A 23,694-nucleotide genomic window follows, 5' to 3' on the forward strand; every position below is an offset into this window, starting at 1 on the left:
GTTGTGATGCATGAGACAAAGTTGTGCTACAAATAATTTATTATTGATATTCTTTGATGATCCAATCCTACTGTTAAAACACCCTCTTCTCTCTCTCTCTCTCCCCCCCCCCTTCCAACTGTTCCAAACAACAACCCAACACCAACTACCCACAAAAGGACAGAGTGTTGGACTAACTCGGCGGGTCAGGCAGCGAGTGCATGGAGAGGTGATATTTTGGGGTGCGATCCTTCTTCAGACCAACCATCCAATCTTTGTTTGTACTCTCACCCACAAATTGTCCTAGTTTTTGTTGTTGTTTCGTCTTGCTCCAACTGCCCCCGTTAACCCAAGGGCAGGATGACATCCACAACCTTTTGAAAATGGAGATTCAACAAAGTTCACCTAAGCAATTGTTAAAAAGCAAACTATAAATTTTATTGATTGAGGTTTACAAAATGTGACACTGGTTGATGCAATCCTGCAATATTCAAATTATTCAGTTTACTGTTTCACTTGGTCAGATATGTATGAACTGCCTAATCTTCAATGATCTTATTCAGGCAATCTACAAAATCAATTTGGATGTATAAATTCACATTTCAAAAACCGAATAACTGAAGTTGTATTAAAAACAAGTAGTAATCTGACATGATTTAACAGTTTATGGAGAATTGGTTGAAGAATTGATTGCAGAACCAGGGTGCAGCAATGTTTCATAGCATTGATCTGCATTGCTTAGCCACTGACCATATTTCTTTAACACCGGAGGATGCCACCTTGATCCACTTAGTCCATGCTAGCTCACAGAGCAGCCCCAGTTCTCATCAATTTCCCCATTGTAACTTTTTCTCCACACATTCCCATAGGATTAAGATGGAGATTATGGATCAGATCACATATTTGATGATTAAATTAAATGCAGAAAGTTAGTGGACTTTAAAAAAACGACCAGAATCCAAACAATTGCAATTATATGAATTTATGATCTCTCTTTTCCAGTCACAATATCACCAGTGTGTTTATATGTAGACTCAACAATTTCTCTATCCAGTCGGTGGACTTGAAAGTGGCTATTTTTGGACATTATTTCATCAATGAATACCTTCTTTAATTGCCAAGTTACTCCTTTCACAGAGCTTGGAATGTTAATAGCCTCTGCTGACAAGATTCTTGGTCCATAACTATAGGGATCAAAAACCTTAATTGGCAGAAAAACATGGATAAGGGAATTGTACTGCTATGAAACAATGCTCACCATAGCCAATTAGACATAGTAACAGTCCATTTCCAACATGGCTCTTTTCCAAAGAGACTGAGCTTTTCCCAGTTATTTTTTCTAGGTCAGTTACACTCTTTTACTTTACAGTTATCTGACACTCTTCCGTTCTCATTGGTCAACCTTCCCTTAAATGGCCCAATTCTAATGTTAACCCACCCACCCCCACCATCCGAAGCCCCTGCTGGGCTCAGCCTCCCCTCCCACCCAATGGGTACCAACTGTTCCAAACAATAATCCAACGTCAACCATCCAAAACCCCCCCACACACACACACACACAGTTTTCAATGTGATTCATGCTCTTACTGTGTACATACCAGCACCCACAGAACCGTACAGTGTACTAACTGTTGGTATCAGTTTTCCAAATGCTGTATTATCAATTTACTGTGCCAAATTCCCCCCTCCTCTGAATATCGAGCACCAGTCTGAATACGGCGACAAAATACTGATGATTCCAAGCAGGACACACTATTGTAGTTCACTCTTATCGTGGTAATACCCTGTGGTAGAGATATACATAGTTCTTTGAACTCCAAAAACTGTGCATCAGCCATGCATCATTACCAAACCCTTAACACAACCCCTGGGGCTCGACGGCATTTCGAACCTTTCATAATGTGCAGGCCTCTCATCTCCAACGTTCACCATTAAGGATCCTGGATCTGCCAGTCAAACTTCTCATCGGATCTTCATGCCAGAAACTTATTGTGGGCTGCTTTGTATAATCCCACAAGTTTTTAACGTCACAGAAGCAGGATTGCAAATAAATTCTTGTCTGGGACTCGGTCCAATCCCTGAAGTTTGACGATGAGCACAATCACTCAATTCTCAACTCTACATGGAATAATGAACTGTGTAGAATCCCTCAGAATGAACCTTAGAAATCACACTCTTATAGCGTAAGGTCAGGGAACGACCATGTATTCACATGACTCGCTGCTTTAGCCAGATGGGCTAGATTGTCTTGGATCCCTGTAGAGCTTGTTCAGGAACTATGTTGACCTTCTTTCATGGCAACGTGCGCTCCAAAAGTGCAGACTGAAGTAAAGTTGGTAGCTCTAGACCTGGCACATTAGACCCATCAGATTATTACCACACTGTGCTGCAAACCTCTCTGCCCATAATGCAAGGTCATGCATTTTAACATAGGCTTGAGCTGGGCTGTTTGAAGACATTAGGGCAACTGAGAATGCATCATAGTGATCAATACCAAATTCCTACCACGTACTTACAGCCTAAATGAGTAACACTACCAAGAGACAAAGTCAAGTCTTTTCAGATGACAATCGATCACTTCCCAGACCATTTTCTATTTCTCCAGCATTTTGTGTAGTCAACTGGACTTGATGAGGGAAAAGCTTCCTCCTAGTAGTCAAAAAGCGAGGCCCTTGTAGATTTTGGTTATGGCAATTTGAAACATTGCCAAAGCCATCAGTTGTAGGGGGGAAATACAAACAATGCTGATGCCTGGCACAGCCAAATGTAACGTGTCAAGCAAAGAATGATGGATACTTAATGAAAAACAAAAAAAATCAAGTGTTCTCTGGTCCAGTAAAAAGGGTTCTTCTTTTGGGAATCAAAAAGTATTAAGAATTGAGTGTGGATCTCAAAATTTCTTCATGTTGTTGGTCTCAGTAGGTCCAGTAAAAAGATGAAAATACATGGTTCTCTTTGTTCAGGTTGAAGCCAGGTTATCACCAACAAACCAGATCTTGCAACATTTGTATAAAATATTATGCACTCCCAAGTTAATTCCTCTCCTGAACAAAGACAGTTTCCTGAGGGCACAGTCCAGCGTCCTGCAGTGTAATTTCATAGTCCAGGTGGGAAAGCTTCCTGCGTGGAAAGTTGGTGACCAGCTCAAACCGCTCATTTGGGTATCCCTTCGACTGGATGTGTTTCACCAGTGCCTGAGAGAGATAGAAGGCAAAAGGGATTACACAGGGGAATAGGAGAGTTTGCTCAGCACCATATCCATCTCCATTATGCTGGCTGAATGTGGTAATCAACATGGCAACTTTGCAATCTTCAATTTTAAAATAAAAAATAATGGGGCAACCTTTGTCCAATCAAGGCAGCATTCATATTTATCGCTGAGGGAAACATTGACATCTCTACCTCTCATTTCAACTCAAGCTCAGGTTTTCAGCAGTAGCAGCCGTCGTCATGCCTACTCCGTCCATGGTTTAATTGTGTGGAAACAGGCCCTTTGGCCCAACGAGTCCACACCAACCAGTGATCTCCCGTACACTAGTTCTATTCAACATACTAGGGATGATTTTTATAGAAACCAATTAACCCACAAACTTGCACATCTTTGGTTTGGTCCCGTGTCATCAATCACATTTTCTATGTTAACTCCTTTCCTGCGCTTCCTTCAAGCTCCTGCAATCGCTTAGTTTCCAAAGATCAATTCATTTCCAAATTGAATTTATACAACTAAGTTTTACAGGAGAGATTGGGTGATGTTTTGGGTCAAGACCCTTCTTCAGACTACTCTGAAGAACGGTCTCGACCCAAAATGTCACCCATTCCTTCTCTCCAGAGATGCTGCCTGTCCCGCTGATTTACTCCAGCATTTTGTGTATACCTTCGATTTAAACCAACATCTGCAGTTCTTTCCAGCAGAGTATTTATTGCCTTTAGGTCAGAATTCAAAAAAACTCTCAGCCTTGAGTGAAAACATTTCTTTCAATCACTCCCCTGAATGCCCCAATAGCACGATTGTGTTCCTGGAGGAGAGCAGATTTCTCTAGCAGAGGAACAAATATTCTCAAGATAAAACCCAACAAATTCCTTAGGATTCTTATATCTGCATAAATGATTATGTAAAATCAGATCACCTAGAATTTTCTGGGAAAGAGTGGTAATAGTTTTCCATTGCTATTACAATTGTTATAATACTAAAGAAGCAAGAAATAACCAAATTGGCAACAGTTACATTCCTTTAGAAATGGAAGCTCTATGGGGAAAAGTGAACTGCTATGCACTTGCCCCATTCACTGAACTTGTCTAAATCACCAGGGAATGTATCCTCCTCACAACCACTTTCATGCCATCAAAACATTTTAATTATTACAGTTTATTTTCTCAAAGAAATCATTCATGTATATTGTGAATTGCTGGTGTCCAAGCACTGATAACTATGACACCCCTTATCACAGCCCGACACTGCAAGAAAGTCCCATTTATTCCTATTCTTTATTTCTATGCAAGTATATTACCCCCAATTCTAACTGGTTTAATTTTGTGTACCAACTCCAAACTTGGATTGTTTTCTACAGGGGTATCAGAGGCTGAGGAAAAACCTGATAGAAGTATATAAAATTATGGGAGATGTCGATAGGGAAAACAAACAGAATGTTTTTCCCAGGATGGAAATTTCAAAGACTAGATATCAGAAACTAAAGACTATAGTTTAGTTTAGAGATAGTGTGGAAACAGGCTCTTGGGCCCGCCGAGTCCGCGCCGACCAACGATTGCCCCATACACTAGTTCTATCCTACACTCTGTGGACAATTTACAGCAGCCAATTAACCTATAAACTCACGCGTTTTTGGAATGTAAGAGGAAACTAGAACACTCGGAGGAAACCCACATGGTAACAGGGAGAACATACAAATTCCATGCACAGTATCCGTAGTCTGGATCAAACTCAGGTCTCTGGTGCTGCAAGGCAGCAACTCTTCAGCTGTGCCACTGCACCACCCAAAATAGCTTCAAGGGCAGTTTAAAGGAGATGTGCAGGACAAGTTTTTTATTTGCACATACTGGTATAATGCCTGGAATATGCTGCCGGGGTGGTGGAGGGGGAGGATAGTGGCATTTTGGAAGGTTTGGATAGGTAAATTGATATGCAGGGAATGAAGGGATACAGATCAGATGCAGGCAGAGGAGATTGGTTTAACTTGGCGTCACGTTCAGCACTGTCATTGCGGCTGAAGGCCTGTCCCTGTGCGGTGCTGTTCTAGATTCAATGTTATGTTCTTATATGGGCCTTCAAATGTGTTCTCCAAATACACCACACCCACTGCATCTCCCTTATTACTTCAACCAAATACAAGCTGCCCCGTTTCTAAATCCATATTGGTTTTGTTCAACCCTGTTGATATTTTCCATGTATCATGTGATCACAGATTTTATTACAAACTGTAGTGTTTTTTCCCCACTGGTGACATTAAAGTAACTGGTCATTAGGTCCCCTGTATTTTTTGCTCCCATTCTTAAACAGTGAGGTTATCTTTGCCATTTTCCAATCTACAGCATCAGACCAACAAGCTATAGAATTTGGTATCTGGTTTGGTCCTAGGCACAGATCATCGTTCTCTAGACAATTAAGTCCCATTAATTTATTCAGCATATTTTTTAAACTAATGCTGATTTCTAATTTTGCCATTTCATTAGAATTTCAGTTCCCTAACATTTCAAGAAAACGTTGCACCCTCATCCTTAAAATAGAACAAAATTATGTTTAAATGCTCTGTCATTTCTTTGTTCCCCTTTGCCACTTCTGACTATAAGTGATCTATATTTACCTTCATTAATCTGGTTCTTTTTACATATTTCTGGAAGCTTTTATTGTCCACTTTTATGTTTCTTGCAAGTTTATTCTCAAAATTTATCGTTCCTCTCAATCAAACTGTTGGCTTTAAATTAGGATGTAATTTGGCCATTGTAACCTCTAAAAAGGAAACAGGTCCAAACAGATGAGGTTAAAACTCAAAGCTTTGTATATTCCATTGTCTGAAAGAGATGACAGGATGCCCTTGCGATTAGAGCAAGTCACTTCCAAACCCAGACACCATCACAAATCATCACAGCAAGGACCAAATCAATTAAAAATGTCTTAAGAGTTCAACTGGTATAAATATTTTTACATTGCACTGCTACTCATCTCCAATATAGGTACATGATAAAGTAAATTACAAACCAGTAGTTTTGCTTGAGCTGGAAGTGCAATCTGTTCCCTTTGCCCATTCGGATATCGCAGCATCAGACTTGCTTTTGGTCCTGTTTGAATATAACATCACACCAATATATTTTATTCATTACTCCATGCTATAATAATAGTGTCATTCAGTTTACGTAGTGATTTACTTGGCCAGTATCAAGTCATATTTGCTACTTTCACCCTGAACGTGTCAAATGAACTTCAGGAACATGCACAACATCATATGCAACCTTGTCATCAATAAAGACCTGCGGACCGTTTACTTCTAAATGTGGTGAGCCTTCTGTGTTCCTCTTCATCTACAATAGAAACAATGACTGAACAAAATCAAATGGCAGCAGTGGGAGCGGCAGCAGTAATGGCATTGATGACTGCGACAGTGATTGCAGTGATGTAGGCAGTGGTGTTTGAGGGAGCAGTGGTGGCGTTTGTGGTGGCGGCGACAGTGGTGATGGATGCAGTGGTGGTTGCGTCAGCAGTGGTGACTGTGGTGGTGCAGTGGCAGCAGGCACAGCGGCAGTGACTGCATTGGTGTGGTGAATGCAGCAGTTCAATGGTGGAGGCGGCGGCTGTGACTGAGGCAGCAGTGGTGGTGGCGATGGTGACTGTGGTAGTCACAGCAGCGGTGGTGGTAGTAATGGCGGCTGCAGTAGTGGTGACTGCGGCGGTGTGATGGCGGCAGGCATGACCCCGGAGCAGTCGGGGTGGTGGTGAGAGCAGCAGGGGTGGTGTCGGCAGCCGAGCCAGGCAGTGAAGACTGGTAGGTCAGTCTGCTATAATCGAAATCCATTATAAAGAGATCCGTAAAAACAAGGGTTTACTGTATATTCTAAATGGGGTAAAGCTGGATGTAGGGGAGAGCGAGAAAGGGTGTGAGTCTGTGTACACGGACCACTAGCAACAAAGAGTCCTGAAGCATTATCAATTATATAAATCCTCAACTTAAGTCGAGCAATATTTCATTCTTTCCTTTTAAGGTTAGTAAGTAGATATTGAGTGAATTATTGTTAAAAACTGCATGATTCATTATCATTTGAAGAAATCATTAATGCTTGGCTTCAGTGCAATTCCAAAAACTTTCAAGCTTGTCACCATCCAGGAAAAAGTATTCCATTCACCATCCCAAACATTCATCCCTCAGTCACCGGTGCACCAGCTGAAGTGGGTACAACCTATAAAATGGCCTTTAAAACTTGGCTGGGCTACTCCACTCATCAAGCTCCAAGCCTACAACTTTTGCAAGAAAATATGATCACAATGAGCGTAGAAAAAATACCACCTAAAAATTTACCGTCAATTTTCACACTATATTTATTTGGAAAGATAGTGTCACCACTTCATGGTCATAGAGTCCAAACACTGGAACTCACTAGCCAAGAACACTGACAATATCATCTTCAGAAAAACTTCAGTTCAAGGTGACAACTTACCACTCCCTTAACAAAAAGGATGGGAAATAAAATGTTGGCCTTCCCAGTGATACCCACATCCTTTTTAAGAATTTGTTTAAATTGTACAATAATATTTAAGTTCCAAAAAAATTAAAAACCTGTTCTCCAGAGTTTAGGCATATATTTATGAGAAATCAGGAAAATATCCTTACCACTGTTATCAAAATAGACTGTTGCATCTTCTATCTCTTGCTGCTTTGTTGATGTTTCTGCATCTGCCCCTGACCGAATTTTCTCAGACCTGTCCTTGCAGGAAAACTCCAAACTAGTTCCTTTTCCTGTCTCAGTTCTTTCAGTTAATTCTACACGTGTTTGTTTACTGCTCAGCTCCTTGCGGGGCATTTGCTTTTTTTTTGTGGTACTTTCCTCTTCTCTTTCATCGTCGGATCCATTGATGGAGATGAATCCTTCGCTGTCTGAAAAAGCTTCGGCCTCTGATTCCTCATCCGACTGATCCTCATTCTCAGGGCTTGACGACTCGTAGTGTGTTTCTTGTAAAGAAGCCTTAATTGCTGCTTCTAGCTGGCTATCTTCGCTTGCATCAATTAAGCTCTCCTAAAGGAAGAGAAACAAGAAATAAATGACTATCATATAATGGTTCCAAAAATGTTTAAGAATATTATTTCCTACAAAATTCTGATGGACAGAAAGTGCTTCTTTTCCAAATCCCACAAAAAATAGCACTCTCTTTGTCTGAAATATTTCACTTTTGAACCTTTTCTGAACCACGAGTCCAACAACAAGATGCTGATTGACTGCAGTGCCTTTGGCACACAGATACCCAGGTTACACTTGTACTTTTGCACACTTACTGAGCGTAGACGTTTCTTTGGTGGGCTACAGGAGAGTCCATCTAACAGCCCGTGCTCTGTTAAAAATCCCGTCACCTGCTCCAGGAACGAATTCACGTCCAAGTTACGCCATTCAACTAATTTTTGACCTAAAGAGGGTTTGGGGTGGGGAGGGAAGAGAAATTGGTGAAATGCAAATTCAGACTAATTTTATTTTCCAAACTTTACAAAGAGGAGTAGATCCACTGTCACACAACACCAGAGATATGGGTTCAATCCTGATCTCTGGTACTGTATGTGAGGAGTTTGCACATTGTCCTTATAACCAACCAGAGTTTCCCCAGGCACTCGGGCTTCCCCCATATCCCAAAGACCTATGGATTACTAGGTTAAATCAGTCTGAGGGTAGAATGTGTGTGTGTGTGTGTGTGTGTGTGTGTGTGTGTGTGTGTGTGTGTGTGTGTGTGTGTGTGTGTGTGTGTGTGTGTGTGTGGTGGGGGGGGGAGGGTAATTGATGGGAATATGGGCAGATTAAAAAAAAAAAAAGGATGTGTAGGATATGGAGAAATGGGCTGATGATGGTCGGCATCAACTCGCTGGGCCGAAAGGCTTGTTTCTGCATGTTTCTCTCTTGGACTAACAACATTTACCCATAGGCTGGGGAGAAGGTATGGTGCTGGGCAAAAGAAACCTGGGTTTTAAAAATGTCTCCTGCCAATGATTGAGAACACTCAATTTTCACATTATGTATAGTTGGATTACTTCTCGCTCTTCACAAACCATTTAGACAATAATGGATGTCCAAAATTTAACATACTATCCTTTCAAATTTTAGACATCTACTTAAATTTCACTTAAAGAAACATATTTTATTTAATAAATATCAACCAGCATTTAAGAACATAAATAAAATAGAAGCAGCAGTAGGTCATTCAGTCCCCTGCATCTGCTGGATCAGTGCTGATCTAACTCAGCTCAATATTCTTGAGTCTGCTAGGTCCCTTGATTCCCTTTACACTGAAGAATCAATTGAATTCCTTTTTTGAATATACTCAGTGACTGAACTTATACAACTTTTGTGTTTCTTCAGTGTAAACCAGCATCTGCAGTCCCTTCCTACACTTTATATTTATTCAAATCTATTGTGCTTGTTCAACCAATTGTGCTTGTTCAACCAATTGTTGACACTATATGACTTTCATCTTTCCTATGATGATTCAGCAATCGTTAGAATTACTCAAAAACAAATTAAAGCCAAACACCCAAACTCAATACCTCTCAAATTTAATTCAATTATCGCCAAGTTCAGTGAACCTTACTTGACCAATTTTTATTTGTAATCTTCATCAGGGCTGCACATGACCCAACAGTAAGGAGTTGAAGGAGTTTGTCTAATTTCCTTGAAATATTTTTTGTCGGGAAAGTTAAACATGTACTGTTCAGGGTTGCATATGAATAATGGCCATCTAATATCGGCAATGTGACACTTGGTAATCCTGATGCTAATCTTAATGAATTCCTCTTAAATAATTTAATTAAAAATCACATTCACCACATAATGGGAGAACTGTGGGATTAAGTTCAAATTAATGAACCTGCAATCCAGGGACATGAGATCAAATCTCACCAAGTCAGCGTGGATTCTAAAATTCAATTACCTAAATAACCTGGAAATAAGTAAAAGAACAAGGCTGTCTAATGATAACTATGATGCCACCTGATCGACAGGTGACCGATCTGGTTCAGCAATGTGTATCGAGGGAGGAACTCTGCTAACTTGCCCCTAATGTGACAGCCTGTGGTTGACGTTACCATTAATCTCTGAAAACAACTGACCAAACAGAACAGTAACTGCACAATGCCCTCACGCTTGGTTGGGGGAAGGAGCAGCTTCAATTTTACCTGCTAAGTGGCTTAGCAACACACAAAGTTGGTGGTGTCCAAAAGAACAGCCAAACACTGAGTCTACAAATGCTGAGCAAACCTAAGGACCTACATGAACTTGCCCTCAATTTACCCATTGCAGATAAATTCATCGTGATAGGAACAGTTGGGGCGATTGCATAGTTCTTTTGGAAACTTGCTCAAACCGAAGATACCTTCCATGGTGTTATGTGGCATTACTACTGCCCTAATTAGGCTAGATCAGATCAGGCAGCTCATAACTAGACAATCATGAACAGGATATGAGACACAGAAATATATTCCACCACAATCAGTAATTCTCTGATTGTTCCACCACAATCTGTGTTGATCCTCTGTCTTGATTTTAACTGTGAAGTGAGGATTACGCTAACCCAGAGATTACTGATTGAGCTGGAATATATTTCCATGCCTCATATCCTGTTCATGTGTCTTATATCCTTCTGTGCAGAAGTTGCATAAACTGTATCTAAAAAAAGTGCTAATCAGGCAAAGTTTGACAAAGTATTAAACAGCATCAAAAACCAATGGTAAGTGTTCCCACAATAAACAGATCATACATGCAGTCCTGGCACTTCTACAAATAAAGGAAAGAAACAGCTAATGGGAGAATATAATGAGAACATTCCCTTTCACAAAGAGGAGGCCCAGCGTACAAATTTCAAAAAATAAAGCATTTGTCACACATCTCCATTAGTACAGATACCCACTGCCAGCCGATGTGATACACCATGTGATATCAAGTCATGGCTGATAACACTAGATAGAGCAAAGGCCAGTGGACCAAACACCTCAACAACACTGAAGACTTACATGCCAGAAAAAGGTATGTCTCTTGCCAAACTGTTACAGAGTACTGGTACCCCATGTAGATACCTCTGTACCCAGGGAGAAAGAACGGAGATGGTCTCTATTGTACACGTGATGGTCATATTTGTAAGCCGGTTGTGAAGTTGCCTGACTATGTTTGACTTTCCTCCAGTTTATTGTCAATTGCTATGCATTCCTTACTTAGTTAATGGGTTTGTACTGTTGTTGATTCTTTAAGAGGGAGGATGTAGATCAGTGTCACTCATGTTATGTCATGCTTTTGTAGTTACGCCCACTAGCTTTACAGTAACCCTCCCTGCCTGGCTCCCACATTATTAGAAAAACGTGCTAGCATGAAGTTACCTATGCTATGTCGTTAATAAAGTATTTGGACCTTTATCATGGTGTAAGGCTTCAGTTATTTGGACAGCTGCAACACAACACCCCATTATGCACTACCCCACTGAAGACTGCCTGCAATCGATCCCAACACAAACCTTGCCGTACACTGGTGCTCCCACGCAACAAAACAATCTCACTGCCCTAATGATCTTTTGGGCCACATGTAGGAGTCGCTTGTGAGGTTGGTGTTAGGTAAACTGGGATGAAGGGTGCGCCCTTTCACTGCTGAGATGCGGGATTCGGAGCAGCATGCTGCATGATGAGTGTGGGCCATTACTGAGAACCAGGAGTGACTACATCACCTGTGCCTATCAAAGACCTTATTACTAGAGAACTTGATTCCATTTTTTGAGGTGGTGACGAAGTTAATCAATGATGAGGTGGATGTTGTCTATATGGATTTTATAACGCATTTAATAAATTTCCTCATTGCAGACTGATCCAAAAGATTAAGTTGCATGGGATCCAGTGATTTGGTCGTTTGGATTCTTAACTGCCGTACACCAGGAAGACAGAGTGTTCCGGTGGAAGGATATTATTTTGACTCGAGGTCTATGACCAGTGTAGTTCCAGGGATCTGTTCTGAGACCTCTGTGTTTTCTATAAATGATTTGGACATATGGCTATGTTAGCAAGTTTGAAGACGACATCAAAACTGGTAGTTGCCGACAGTGAGGAAGGCTGTCAATGTATACAGGATTATGGATCAGCGGCAGAAATGGGTGGAGAAATGGCAGATGGAATTTAATCCACACAACAGTGAGGTGTTGCACTTTGGGAGGTTGAATGCCATGGATATGTACATAGTTAATGACAAGACCCTTAACAGCAAAAATGAATAGAAGGATCTTGGGTTCAAATCCATAACTCCCCAAAAGTGGCAATACAGGTAGATAGAGTGGTAAATAAGGCATATGGTATGCTTACCTTCATCAGTCGGGGCACTGGGTTTAAGAGTCGGGAAGTCATGTTGCAGCTTTATAGGACTTTGCTTAGGCCGCATTTGGTGTATTATGTGCAGTTCTGGTCATCCCATTACAGGAGAGATGTGAAGGCTTTAGAGAGGGTGCGGAGGTGGTTTACCACAATGCTGCCTGGATTAGAAGATATTAGCTATAAGTAGAGGTTGGACAAACCTGGGTTATTTTCTCTGGTGCTTCAGAAGCAGAGGGACAACCTGATAGTATATAAATTATGAGAGGCATGGATAAGGTAGACAAACAGGATCCTTTTCTCAGGGTGCAAATATCAAAAACTATGGAGCACAGATTTAAGCTGAGAGGGGCAAGGTTGAAAGGAGATGAGCAGGGCATTTATGAGGCTTTTGGATAGGCATATGGATATGCAGGGAACAGAGAGAGGGTTATGCATCATGTGCAGACAGAGATCAATTTAATATGGCATCATGTTCGATGTGGACATTGCTGGCTGAAGGGCCTGATCCTGTGCTGCACTGTTACCTGTTCATTAGAGAAATATCCACAATGGAGAGGGTTGTGCAGCCAAAGATGGGGAGCTTACAGCTTTAATCACTTCCAGCAGAAAGAGATGGAACCAATCAATCTGGACAATCAATCACACGGAGCAGATGCAGCCGTTCAACGCTCCTCAAACTGAGATGCACAACATATTACTGCAATAGCTCACTCGACACTAAGTCAAGACGTTGCTTTAACTTCTGTGTGTGTGTGTGTGTGTGTGTGTGTGTGTGTGTAAAAATAAATACAATGCTCGCACAAACACACACATAGCGTGACCCATTTTAGCACTGATCCCACTTGTGATTGTCATTCCTAAACTCAAACCGAGGTGTTTAATGAGATAACTGGCATCTATTCAACGAGGAAATGTGCTCAACTAAGTCCTATCCACACAAACACACCAACAAAAGCAGGGAAAACCCTATTCAGCTGCTTAACATCAAACATGAATGTGAGGGAGGTATACAAAATTGCTGGGGAAACTCAGCGGGTGCAGCAGCATCTATGGAGCGAAGGAAATAGGCGACGTTTCGGGCCGAAAACCTTCTTCAGACTGATGGGGGGGTGGGGGGGGGGGGGAGAAAGAAGGAAAAGGGGAGGAGGAGGAGGAGCCCGAGGGCGGGCGGATGGGAGGGTGGGAGGAGACAGCTAGAGGGTTAAGGAAGGGGAGGAGATACAGGTGAACCTTTGTCGCACCTGGAACGACTGCTTGGGTCCTTGAATGGAGTCGAGGGGGGAGGTGAAGGGACAGGTGTTGCATTTCTTGCGGTTGCAACGGAAAGTGCCCCTTCACCTCCCCCCTCGACTCCATTCAAGGACCCAAGCAGTCGTTCCAGGTGCGACAAAGGTTCACCTGTATCTCCTCCAACCTCATCTACTGCATCCGCTGCTCTAGATGTCAGCTGATTTACATCGGGGAGACCAAGCGTAGGTTGGGCGATCGTTTCGCCGAACACCTCCGCTCAGTCCGCAATAACCTACCTGAACTCCCGGTGGCTCAGCACTTCAACTCCCCCTCCCATACCCAATCCGACCTCTCTGTCCTGGATCTCCTCCATTGCCAGAGTGAGCAACAGCGGAAATTGGAGGAACAGCACCTCATATTCCGTCTGGGGACCTTGCGTCCGTATGGCATTAACATTGAATTCTCCCAATTTTGCTAGCCCTTGCTGTCTCCTCCCCTTCCTTAACCCTCTAGCTGTCTCCTCCCACCCTCCCATCCGCCCGCCCTCGGGCTCCTCCTCCTCCTCCTCCCCTTTTCCTTCTTTCTCCCCCCCCCACCCCCCATCAGTCTGAAGAAGGGTTTCGGCCCGAAACGTCGCCTATTTCCTTCACTCCATAGATTTTGATTTTTGATTATACCTTTAATAATCCTTTACAGGAAATTACAGTGCCACGACAGCTTCAAGACAAACATAACACCACACATTTCCTCAAATGGCTTCCATACTTAACAAGTTAAAATGCAAGTTAAAATACAAGTTAAAATACAATTAATTAAAAAAAAGTGCAGTTATTTATGCGCATTATATAACCTTATAGCAGCTGGTAAACAGGACTTCCTATGTCTCTCAGTTTTGCACATTGGTGCAATCAGCCTCTGACTGAAGATGCTGCTCTTGATCACCTTCAGGGCATAGAGTGGGTGAGTGCGGTTGGTCATTATTGAACCCAGTTTGTTCAGAGTTCTGGCCTCTGCCACCTGCTGGACCGTTCGTTGCTCAGCCCCGACCACTGAGCCGGCCTTCCTGATTAGCTTGTCCAGTCTGTTTTTGTCCGCTATGCGGGCGCCATCTCCCCAACAGGCCACAGCAAAAAACAGAGCACTGGCCACCACTGAATGGTAGACACTGCACAGTAGGGGTTGGCAGATGTTAAATGACCTCAGCCTCCTTAAAAAATACAGTCGGCTTTGTCCCTTCCTGTACACCGCCTCCATATGACACTTCCAGTTCAGCTCACTGTCAAGCTGCACCCCAAGGTACCTGTGGTTAGCGACCACCTCCACCTCAGTGCCCTTAATGGTGATTGGTGTTGCTTGAGTCCTCCTCCTCCCCCTCCTGAAGTCCACAACTATCTCCTTGGTTTTTTTAGTGTTAAGATGGAGGTTATTGTGTGCACTCCACTCCACAAAGTTACTTATTATGTCTCTATACTCCTCCTCATTGCCCCCTTTAATGAGGCCGACAACAGCTGTGTCATCCGAAAACTTCTGCAAAAAGCAGCTGTTGGTGTTATATTGGAGATCCGCTGTGTAGATGGTAAACAGGAACGGAGCCAGCACAGTTCCTTGTGGAGCCCCTGTGCTGCTCAAGATGGTGCCCGAGACACTGTTCTGTAGGCGCACGTACTGTGGTCTGATGGAAAGGTAATCCAAACACCACAGTACCAGTGATGGATCCACTTTCATCTTCTCCATCTTCTCCCCTAGCAGTCGGGGCTGAATTGTGTTGAAGGCGCTTGAGAAGTCAAAATGTAATCCTTATAGATGCATCAGTAGTGTCCAAATGTGTGTACACCCTCTGCAGCATGTAAATGAGGGCATCGTCGACACTGATGTTAGGCTGATATGCAAACTGTAAAGGATCCATTTGATTTGACACACTAGTCCTGATGTAGGAAAGGACAAGTCTCTCAAATGTCTTCATTATATGTGAAGTGAGCGCTACTGGTCTGTAGTCATTGTGGAGAGTGGGATGGGTCTTCTTTGGGACAGGTACCAGGCAAGATGTTTTCCACAGCCTTGGAACCCTCTGTAGACGCAAGCTCAGATTGAACAGGTGTGTTAGAATACCACACAGCTCTGAAGAGCAAGTCTTCAGTAGCCTTGGGCTGGTGTCATCAGGCCCCACTGCTTTCCCTGGCTTCAGTCTGTCCAGCATCACCTTGACCTGAGCAGTATGAAGAGTCATGGGTGGGGCTGCCGGTGGAGTGGGAGGTGGAAAGAGGGGACTCCGTACAGGTGACATCTCAGGAGTGATGGAGAGAGGGATGGGAGGTGGAGAGGAAGCAGCAATGGTCAGCAGACCAGGTGGGGGAGGCTGGGGTGGTGTGGGGCAGTCAAATCTGTTGAAAAATCTGTTCAGATCATCAGCCAGACTCTGTTCACCATCAGGCAGTGTACCACCATTCTGCTTCATGCCCGTGATCTTTCGCATTCCAGCCCATACCTGCTTCACACCATCTTGCTGCAGCTGTCGTTCTAATTTGAACCTATAGGCTTCTTTCCCCTCCTTAATCCTCACCTTCAGTTCCTTTTGAAGTTCTTTGATTTTATTCCTGTCGCCCTCCCTGAAAGCCTTTTTCTTCTCATTTAGTAAGGCCTTCAGGCTGCTGGTAATCCAAGGTTTGTTATTAGGGTAGCAACGAATTACCCTGGGTGGCATGATGTCATCATAACAGAAATTGATGTAATGGGTAATGCATTCTGTTAGTCCATCAATGTCTTCCCCATACTCCTCACAGAACACATCCCAATCTGTTGTCTCAAAACAATACCTCAGGGCTTCATCTGCCTCAGGATACCAGTCTCTTGATGTTCTGATGGTGACAGGCAGCCTCTTGGCAGCTGGTGTGTAGGAGGGAGAGAGATGTAGCATGTCGTGGTCTGATCGACCAAGAGGGGGGCAGTGCAGTACATTTGTATGCATTTTTGACATTTGCATACAAAAGATCCAGCGTTTTATCACCTCTGGTTGTACAGTCAATAAACTGTTTAAAAGTGGACAAAGTCTTAGAGAGACAGACATGGTTATAATCTCCAGACACAACAATGAACGCCTCTGGGTACTTGGACTGGAGTCCCGCTATAGTGGTGTGCAGCACGTCACACGCGACTTCCGCCTTGGCAGATGGAGGAATATAAACAACAATGGCTACCACCACAGTGAACTCCCTGGGTAGGTAATATGGTCTTAAACTAACCGCTAAAAGTTCAATGTCCTTGTTGCATATCCGTTCTTTGATAGTAGCGTGATTAAGGTTACACCACTTGTTGTTGACGAGCAGTAAAAGCCCCCCACCTTTCTGCTTACCGCTCGCTCCGGTGTCCCTGTCCGCTCGTATCGACCTGAAGCCGGTGAAACTGATCAAAGAATCGGGCGTGTGTTCCGTCAGCCACGTCTCTGTCAGGCTAACAATGCTGCTCTCCCGGTACACTTTCTGGTACCTGACCAGGGTTTCTAATTCGTCTAATTTGTTCGTTAGACAGCGAACATTTCCCATGGTGATAGATGGAAGGGCTGGTTTAAAAGTCTCTCTCCATGTTCTCGTCAACCTCCTCTTGTTTCTCTTCACCCCCGCACGCGTTCCCCGATGTCTCCTCCGTAAGAGTTCCTTCGATATGTCATGTCGAGTCCCGAATATTGAGCCATGTACCAGGCTTAGCAGTTCCTGACGGGTATATATCACGGCAGTTTGCTCCGCCCGTCTGGCCGATATCAGGCACATATTTCCACTCCACCCCCGTTCCCCAGATAGTATGGTTAAGTCTTGATTAAGAACTCAACAACACGCAATAGTTGTAGCTATAACACTTATATGTAGTCTACTAAAATACTAACTAAGCATACACACTAATAATCCTATATAATACTAAAATAAATATACACTACACACAGCTGCACGCGACAGGCTGCCGTCTCACCGGCGCCATTTTCCTCGATAAGCATAGATGCTGCTGCACCCGCTGAGTTTCCCCAGCAATTTTGTGTACCTTCGATATTCCAGCATCTGCAGTTCCCTTTTGAACACATGAATGTGAGGGAAGCTGTTGATGACTGTGCTATCAAGCAACACTTAACTGCCATAACCTGTTTTTCCATGCCCATTCTGGGATTTGCCAAGGCAACAAGCTCTGGTCCTCATCACCTCAGTCTTGGTCCAAATAACTGAATTGCAGAGATGAGGTGAGAGCGACCGCTATTGACATCTAAACAGTCAAGGAGCCCTGATAAGACTAAACCTAAGGGCATCAAGGGGAAGACATTGTGACACTCGGACCCAGGACACTGCTGCAGGAGTTCCTCAAGTTTAGGTCCCCGGCGCACCCATCTGCATTTGCTTTGTCAATGATCTTCCCAAAGTCAGAGTTAGGGTTGTTTACTAATGACTGCATAATGTTCAATTCATTTGCAGCATTTGAGAAAATGACCAGTCTCACTTGCACAGAGGCATACCTAGTATTCAGCATTTAGCAGAAACTGTAAAATAGCAAGACACACCACACAAGGGTCATACAATGACCGTCTTCAATAAGTGATTCAATGGTATTAGCATCTCTGACCCTTATATCAGTATCTGGTTTGAGGATAAGGAGGCCTGTTGAACACCAAATTATAAGTGGAACATCCACAAAAATATTGTGTATATATATACTGAAGCCGGAGAGACTTTGTTAATGATATGACTCTCAGTTATCAATCAGAATTTGGTGGCAAGATGCCAGAATATCTTTAATTATCCTATACTTGATTTGAATGCAGCTACACACTAAGCTGGGCTGTGTGATAGGAGGCAGCTGTTGGTTTATAATGTATAATGTGTTGTCCTTTATCTGAAACAGAAAATGCCTTATATACCACCTTTCACAATCTTGGATGTCTTGGGTCTAACACCTGTGTAGTAGTTCCTAGAACCATGGTCACTTTAATGTTTGTCAAATTTGTAAAGGGCAAGCTGCCATTGGAAAGCGACAAGATAAGGGATGCTGACAAAGAGTAGGGATGGCCAGGCACTAGGGATAACCCATCTTCTTTAGTTTGCAACCTTGTTGTGCAAAGTCATTGGGCAACAGTAACCATAATATGGTGGAATTCTGCATTAAAATGGAGAGTGACACGGTTAATTCAGAGACGAGGGTCTTGAACTTAAAGAAAGGTGACTTTGATGGTACGAGGCGGGAATTGGCTAGGACAGACTGACTAATAATACTTAAAAGGGTTGACGATGGAGTTTCAATAGCAAAGATTTAAAGATCGCATGGATGAACTACAGCAATCAGGGGCGGAAAGCCCGGGGGGGTGGGACAGGGGACACACGTCCCCCCTCAGTTTTGAGAGGTGGGGGACATCCCCAAGTTTTTGTAATCCGGATATTAAAACCCGGTGAAATCTCCGCTTTCCGCGAGACAGTGGGGGTGGGACTGCTGATCGAGGGCGCCGATTGGACGAGAGAGACATCGGTCAGCAGGCAGTGGGGGAGGGACATGATGATTCAGCGCGATCATTGGAGGAATGAGACGTGCCAAAACACACTCGGCACAGACCTGCACCTCATCCGCAGCCAGGATCGATCCAGGCTCTCCGTCCCGTCCACACCCGAGTCCCCCCCCCGCCCCCACGGGTGGCCAGAGAGGTCGGGAGTCAGGCGGGCGCGGTGCCCCCAGCCAGCGCAGAGAAGTATCGCTAAACCCAGCTCAACTCTGCCTGTCCCGCCAGATTAACCTGCCTGGGTTTGCTGGAAATATGGCCAGCATGGAGAAGCTGCGCTGGTATCCCGTCAGTCCAGGCAGGGCTTTAGTTAACCCACCGAGACAGGCAGAGTTGAGCTGCATTTAGCTCTGGATTGAGCCTCCGAAGCCTCGCAAGTGTGTGTGCACGCATGCGCGCGCGGCCGCCAAAAATGTGTGTGTCCCCTGTCCCCTCCATATTTCGACAGCGAGTTCCGTGCCTGACAGCAATTGTTCATTCCTGTCTGCATAAAAATAAAATGGGGAAGGTGGCTCAACCGTGGCTAACGAGGGAAATTAGGGATAGTGTTAAATCCAAGGAAGAGGCATATAAATTGGCGATAGGAAGCAGCTATCAGCACACCGGAGGACAGGGAGAAATTTAGAATTCAACAGAGGAGGACAAAGGGGTTAATTAAGAGGGAGAAATTAGAGCATGAAAGAAAGCTTGTGGGGAATATAAAAACTGACTGTGATATGTGAAGAGGAAAATGTAGTGAAAACAAATGTAGGTCCCTTACAGTCAGAAACAGGTGAATTTATAATAGGAAACAAGGAAATGGCAGACCAGTTAAACAAGTACTTGGTTCTGTCTTCACTAAAGAAGACATAAACAATCTCCCAGAAATTCTAGGGGGCCGAGGATCTAATGGGAGGGAGGAACTAAAGGGAATCCACATTAATCCGGAAATGGTATTAGGTGAAATTTTGGGACTGAAGGCAGAAAAATCCCCAGGGCCTGATGGTCCTCATCCAAGAGTACTCAAGGAGGTGGCCCTGGAAATTGTGGATGTATTTTCCAATGATCCATAGACTATAGATCAGTTCCTGTGGACTGGAGGGAGAGGGAAAATGGGGAATTATAGACCAGTTAGCCTTACATCAGTAGTGGAGAAGATGCTTGAGTCAATTATTAAAGATGTAATAGCCGCGTATTTTGAAAACAGTGACACAGAAACATAGAAAATAGGTGCAGGAGGAGGCCATTCGGCCCATCGAGCCTGCACCGCCATTCAATATGATCATGGCTGATCATCCAACTCAGTATCCTGTACCTGCCTTCTCTCCATACCCCCTGATCCCTTTAGCCACAAGGTCCACATCTAACTCCCTCTTAAATATAGCCAATGAACTGGCCTCAACTACCTTCTGTGGCAGAGAATTCCAGAGATTCACCACTCTGTGTGAAAAATGTTTTCCTCATCTCGGTCCTAAAATATTTCCCCCTTATCCTTAAACTGTGACCCCTTGTTCTGGGCTTCCCCAACATCGGGAACAATCTTCCTGCATCTAGCCTGTCCAACCTCTTAAGAATTTTGTACGTTTCTATAAGATACCCCCTCAATCTTCTAAATTCTAGCGAGTACAAGCCGAGTCTATCCAGTCTTCCTTCATATGAAAGTCCTGACATCCCAGGAATCAGTCTGGTGAACCTTATCTGTACTCCCTCTATGGCAAGAATGTCTTTCCTCAGATTAGGAGACCAAAACTGTACGTAATACTCCAGGTGTGGTCTCACCAAGACCCTGTACAACTGCAGTAGAACCTCCCTGCTCCTATACTCAAATCCTTTTGCTATGAATGCTAACATACCTATCGCTTTCTTCACTGTCTGCTGCACCTGCATGCCTACTTTCAATGACTGGTGTACCATGATACCCAGGTCTCGATGAATACGTGACTTGAAAAATGGTGCAAGGGGGAGGGATTCAAATTTTTAGGGCATTGGAACCATTTCTGGGGGAGGTGGGACCAGTACAAACAGGACGGTCTGCACCTGGGCTGGAATGGAACCAATGTCCTTGGGGGAGTGTTTGCTAGTGCTGTCGGGGAGGATTTAAATTAATGTGGCAGGGGGATGGGTACAAGAGCAGAGAGGCAGGGGGGTGTAAAATGAGGGTAGAAGCAATAGGTAGCAAGGTGAAAAGTAAAAGTGGCAGGCAGACAAAACCAGGGCAAAAATCAAAAAGTGCCACTTTTCAACATAATTGTATAAGGGGTAAGAGCGTTGTAAAAACAAGCCTGAAGGCTTTGTGTCTCAATGCAAGGAGTATTCGTAATAAGGTGGATGAGTTGAACGTGCAGATAGCCATTAATGATTATGATATAGTTGGGATCACGGCGACATGGCTCCAGGGTGACCAAGGCTAGGAGCTGAACATCCAGGGATATTCAATATTCAGGAGGGATAGAGAGAAAGGAAAAGGAGGTGGGGTAGCGTTGCTGGTTAGAGAGGAGATTAACGCAATGGAAAGGAAGGACATTAGTTTGGAGGATGTGGAATCGGTATGGGTAGAGCTGCGAAACACTAAGGGGCAGAAAACGCTGGTGGGTGTTGTGTACAGGCCACCTAACAGTAGTAGTGAAGTTGGAGATGGTATCAAACAGGAAATTAGAAATGCGTGCGACAAAGGCAAAACAGTTATAATGGGTGACTTCAATCTACATATAGATTGGGTGAATCAAATTGGCAGGAGTGCTGAGGAAGAGGATTTCTTGGAATGTATGCGGGATAGTTATCTAAATCAACATGTAGAGGAACCAACGAGAGAGCAGGCTGGGTATCGAGTAATGAGGAAGGGTTAGTTAGCAGTCTTGTTGTACGTGCCCCCTTGGGCAAGAGTGACCATAATATGGTTGAGTTCTTCATTAGGATGGAGAGTGACATTGTTAATTCAGAAACAATGGTTCTGAACTTAAAGAAAGGTAACTTTGAGGGTATGAGACGTGAATTGGCCAAGATTGACTGGCAATTAATTCTAAAAGGGTTGACGGTGGATATGCAATGGAAGACATTTAAAGACTGCATGGATGAACTACATAAATTGTTCATCCCAGTTTGGCAAAAGAATAAATCAGGGAAGGTTTAATTCAGGCAAATGTGAAGTGTTGAACTTTGGGAGGACAAATTTAAGAGGCAAAAAGTTAACAGTGAGACTCATATCAGTACATCTAACCTCAACACCATGGCTCACAAACATAAAACAGACTCGACAATGATTTTGATTAACAGGCTCACAGATTCAAAGACTGACAGATGGTGTTGCATCTGTTTTGCCATTCTTCTGTTTTTGTGGTGGAAAATAGTCAGACGTATGTTAAACAATTTTGAAGCAGTGCCACATCTGTGGACGAGATTCCTTCATCAGCTTCCAAAGAATGAGCTGAATTCAGACATGCAGTCAGGAAAATATGAAGGTAAATGCCCATATTGAGATTTTGATCCACGGGATCCTCTCTTATTTTAAGTAGTTTGTAATTATACTTAATTGCCTATTTAATTCTATCCATCAGCGGTGATCCATTTTAATACAACAAATGTATAATACGATATTATGGCGTCACAAAGGACTGCAGATGCTGAAATCTTGAGTGAAACACAAAGTGATGGCAGAACTCAGCGAGTCAGGCAACATCTGTGGAGGGAACAAACAGGAGACGTTTCAGGTCCTTCTTCAGATTGATAGGTTCTGAAGAAGGATCCTGCCCCGAAACATTCCCTTCACAGATGCAGCCTGCCCTACTGAGTTTCTCCAGGATTATTTTTTGTATGAATTATAATCCCTTGATCAAGAGGGTCAGATGGAAATGACACCTGATAAAATAAAGAGTCTATAATCTCATCTTTTAAGGAGTTCTGTTGTGGAGATTCCTTTCTAAACAATTCAGACTGTCTCAAGCATTCAAGCAGAGCCACACAGACACCACCGAAATCTTGCAGTAAGTATACAACTATCTTTTTCTTCACAAACATCAAGGTGATTCCAGTCAAAAAGCCAGCAAACCAGCAAGTAGGCTTGGTTACCAAAAAGAAAACAAACTTTTGTTGCCCGCATAAAATTTGGAATATATTAAATCCTGAAAGATGCCTACCAGTGCGGGGGTCTAGTATAGACACGTAAGGGAAGTCTGAGAGTTGGTAAAATTGGACATATCGCTGTCCTTCTTCACTGTCATGGTAAACCTGAGAGGAGAAGAAAAACGTGGGTTATTTATTGATTGTACACTTGAAATATATGCAAGGTACTGTTAATTAAATCAAATGGTAAATAAGCCTGTAGTTAAATGAAAGCCAGATATATTGTGCCAATCAAGCATGAAAAGCTCAAGCATCTGTTGGCTTCCATTTCTCATCCATGTGCTCACACCTGCCTGTGTTAACGACACCTCTCCC

At 43.4% G+C, this 23,694-nt stretch overlaps 1 protein-coding gene across 5 annotated transcripts in view; it reads right to left on the reverse strand.

The window, feature by feature from the left end:
* Nucleotides 1-395: 395 nt before the first annotated feature.
* The window catches only part of ubxn7 (UBX domain protein 7), a 69,467-nt gene continuing 46,168 nt past the window's right edge, over nucleotides 396-23,694 (reverse strand). For 4 of the 5 annotated variants that reach the window (XM_033031545.1, XM_033031544.1, XM_033031543.1 and 1 more), the window contains 5 exons: nucleotides 23,394-23,484; nucleotides 8,478-8,605; nucleotides 7,818-8,220; nucleotides 6,194-6,273; nucleotides 396-3,173 (listed from right to left, as the gene is read on the reverse strand). In XM_033031545.1, the coding sequence (XP_032887436.1) occupies nucleotides 3,012-3,173; nucleotides 6,194-6,273; nucleotides 7,818-8,220; nucleotides 8,478-8,605; nucleotides 23,394-23,484 (864 nt within the window). In that variant the 3' untranslated portion in view covers nucleotides 396-3,011. Of the gene's footprint in view, nucleotides 3,174-5,052; nucleotides 5,945-6,193; nucleotides 6,274-7,817; nucleotides 8,221-8,477; nucleotides 8,606-23,393; nucleotides 23,485-23,694 lie in introns of those variants that run through there. The other variant, XM_033031546.1, reaches the window with a different exon arrangement.

This window comes from Amblyraja radiata, chromosome 13, assembly GCF_010909765.2.
Source record: "Amblyraja radiata isolate CabotCenter1 chromosome 13, sAmbRad1.1.pri, whole genome shotgun sequence".
Classification (NCBI taxonomy): domain Eukaryota; kingdom Metazoa; phylum Chordata; class Chondrichthyes; order Rajiformes; family Rajidae; genus Amblyraja; species Amblyraja radiata.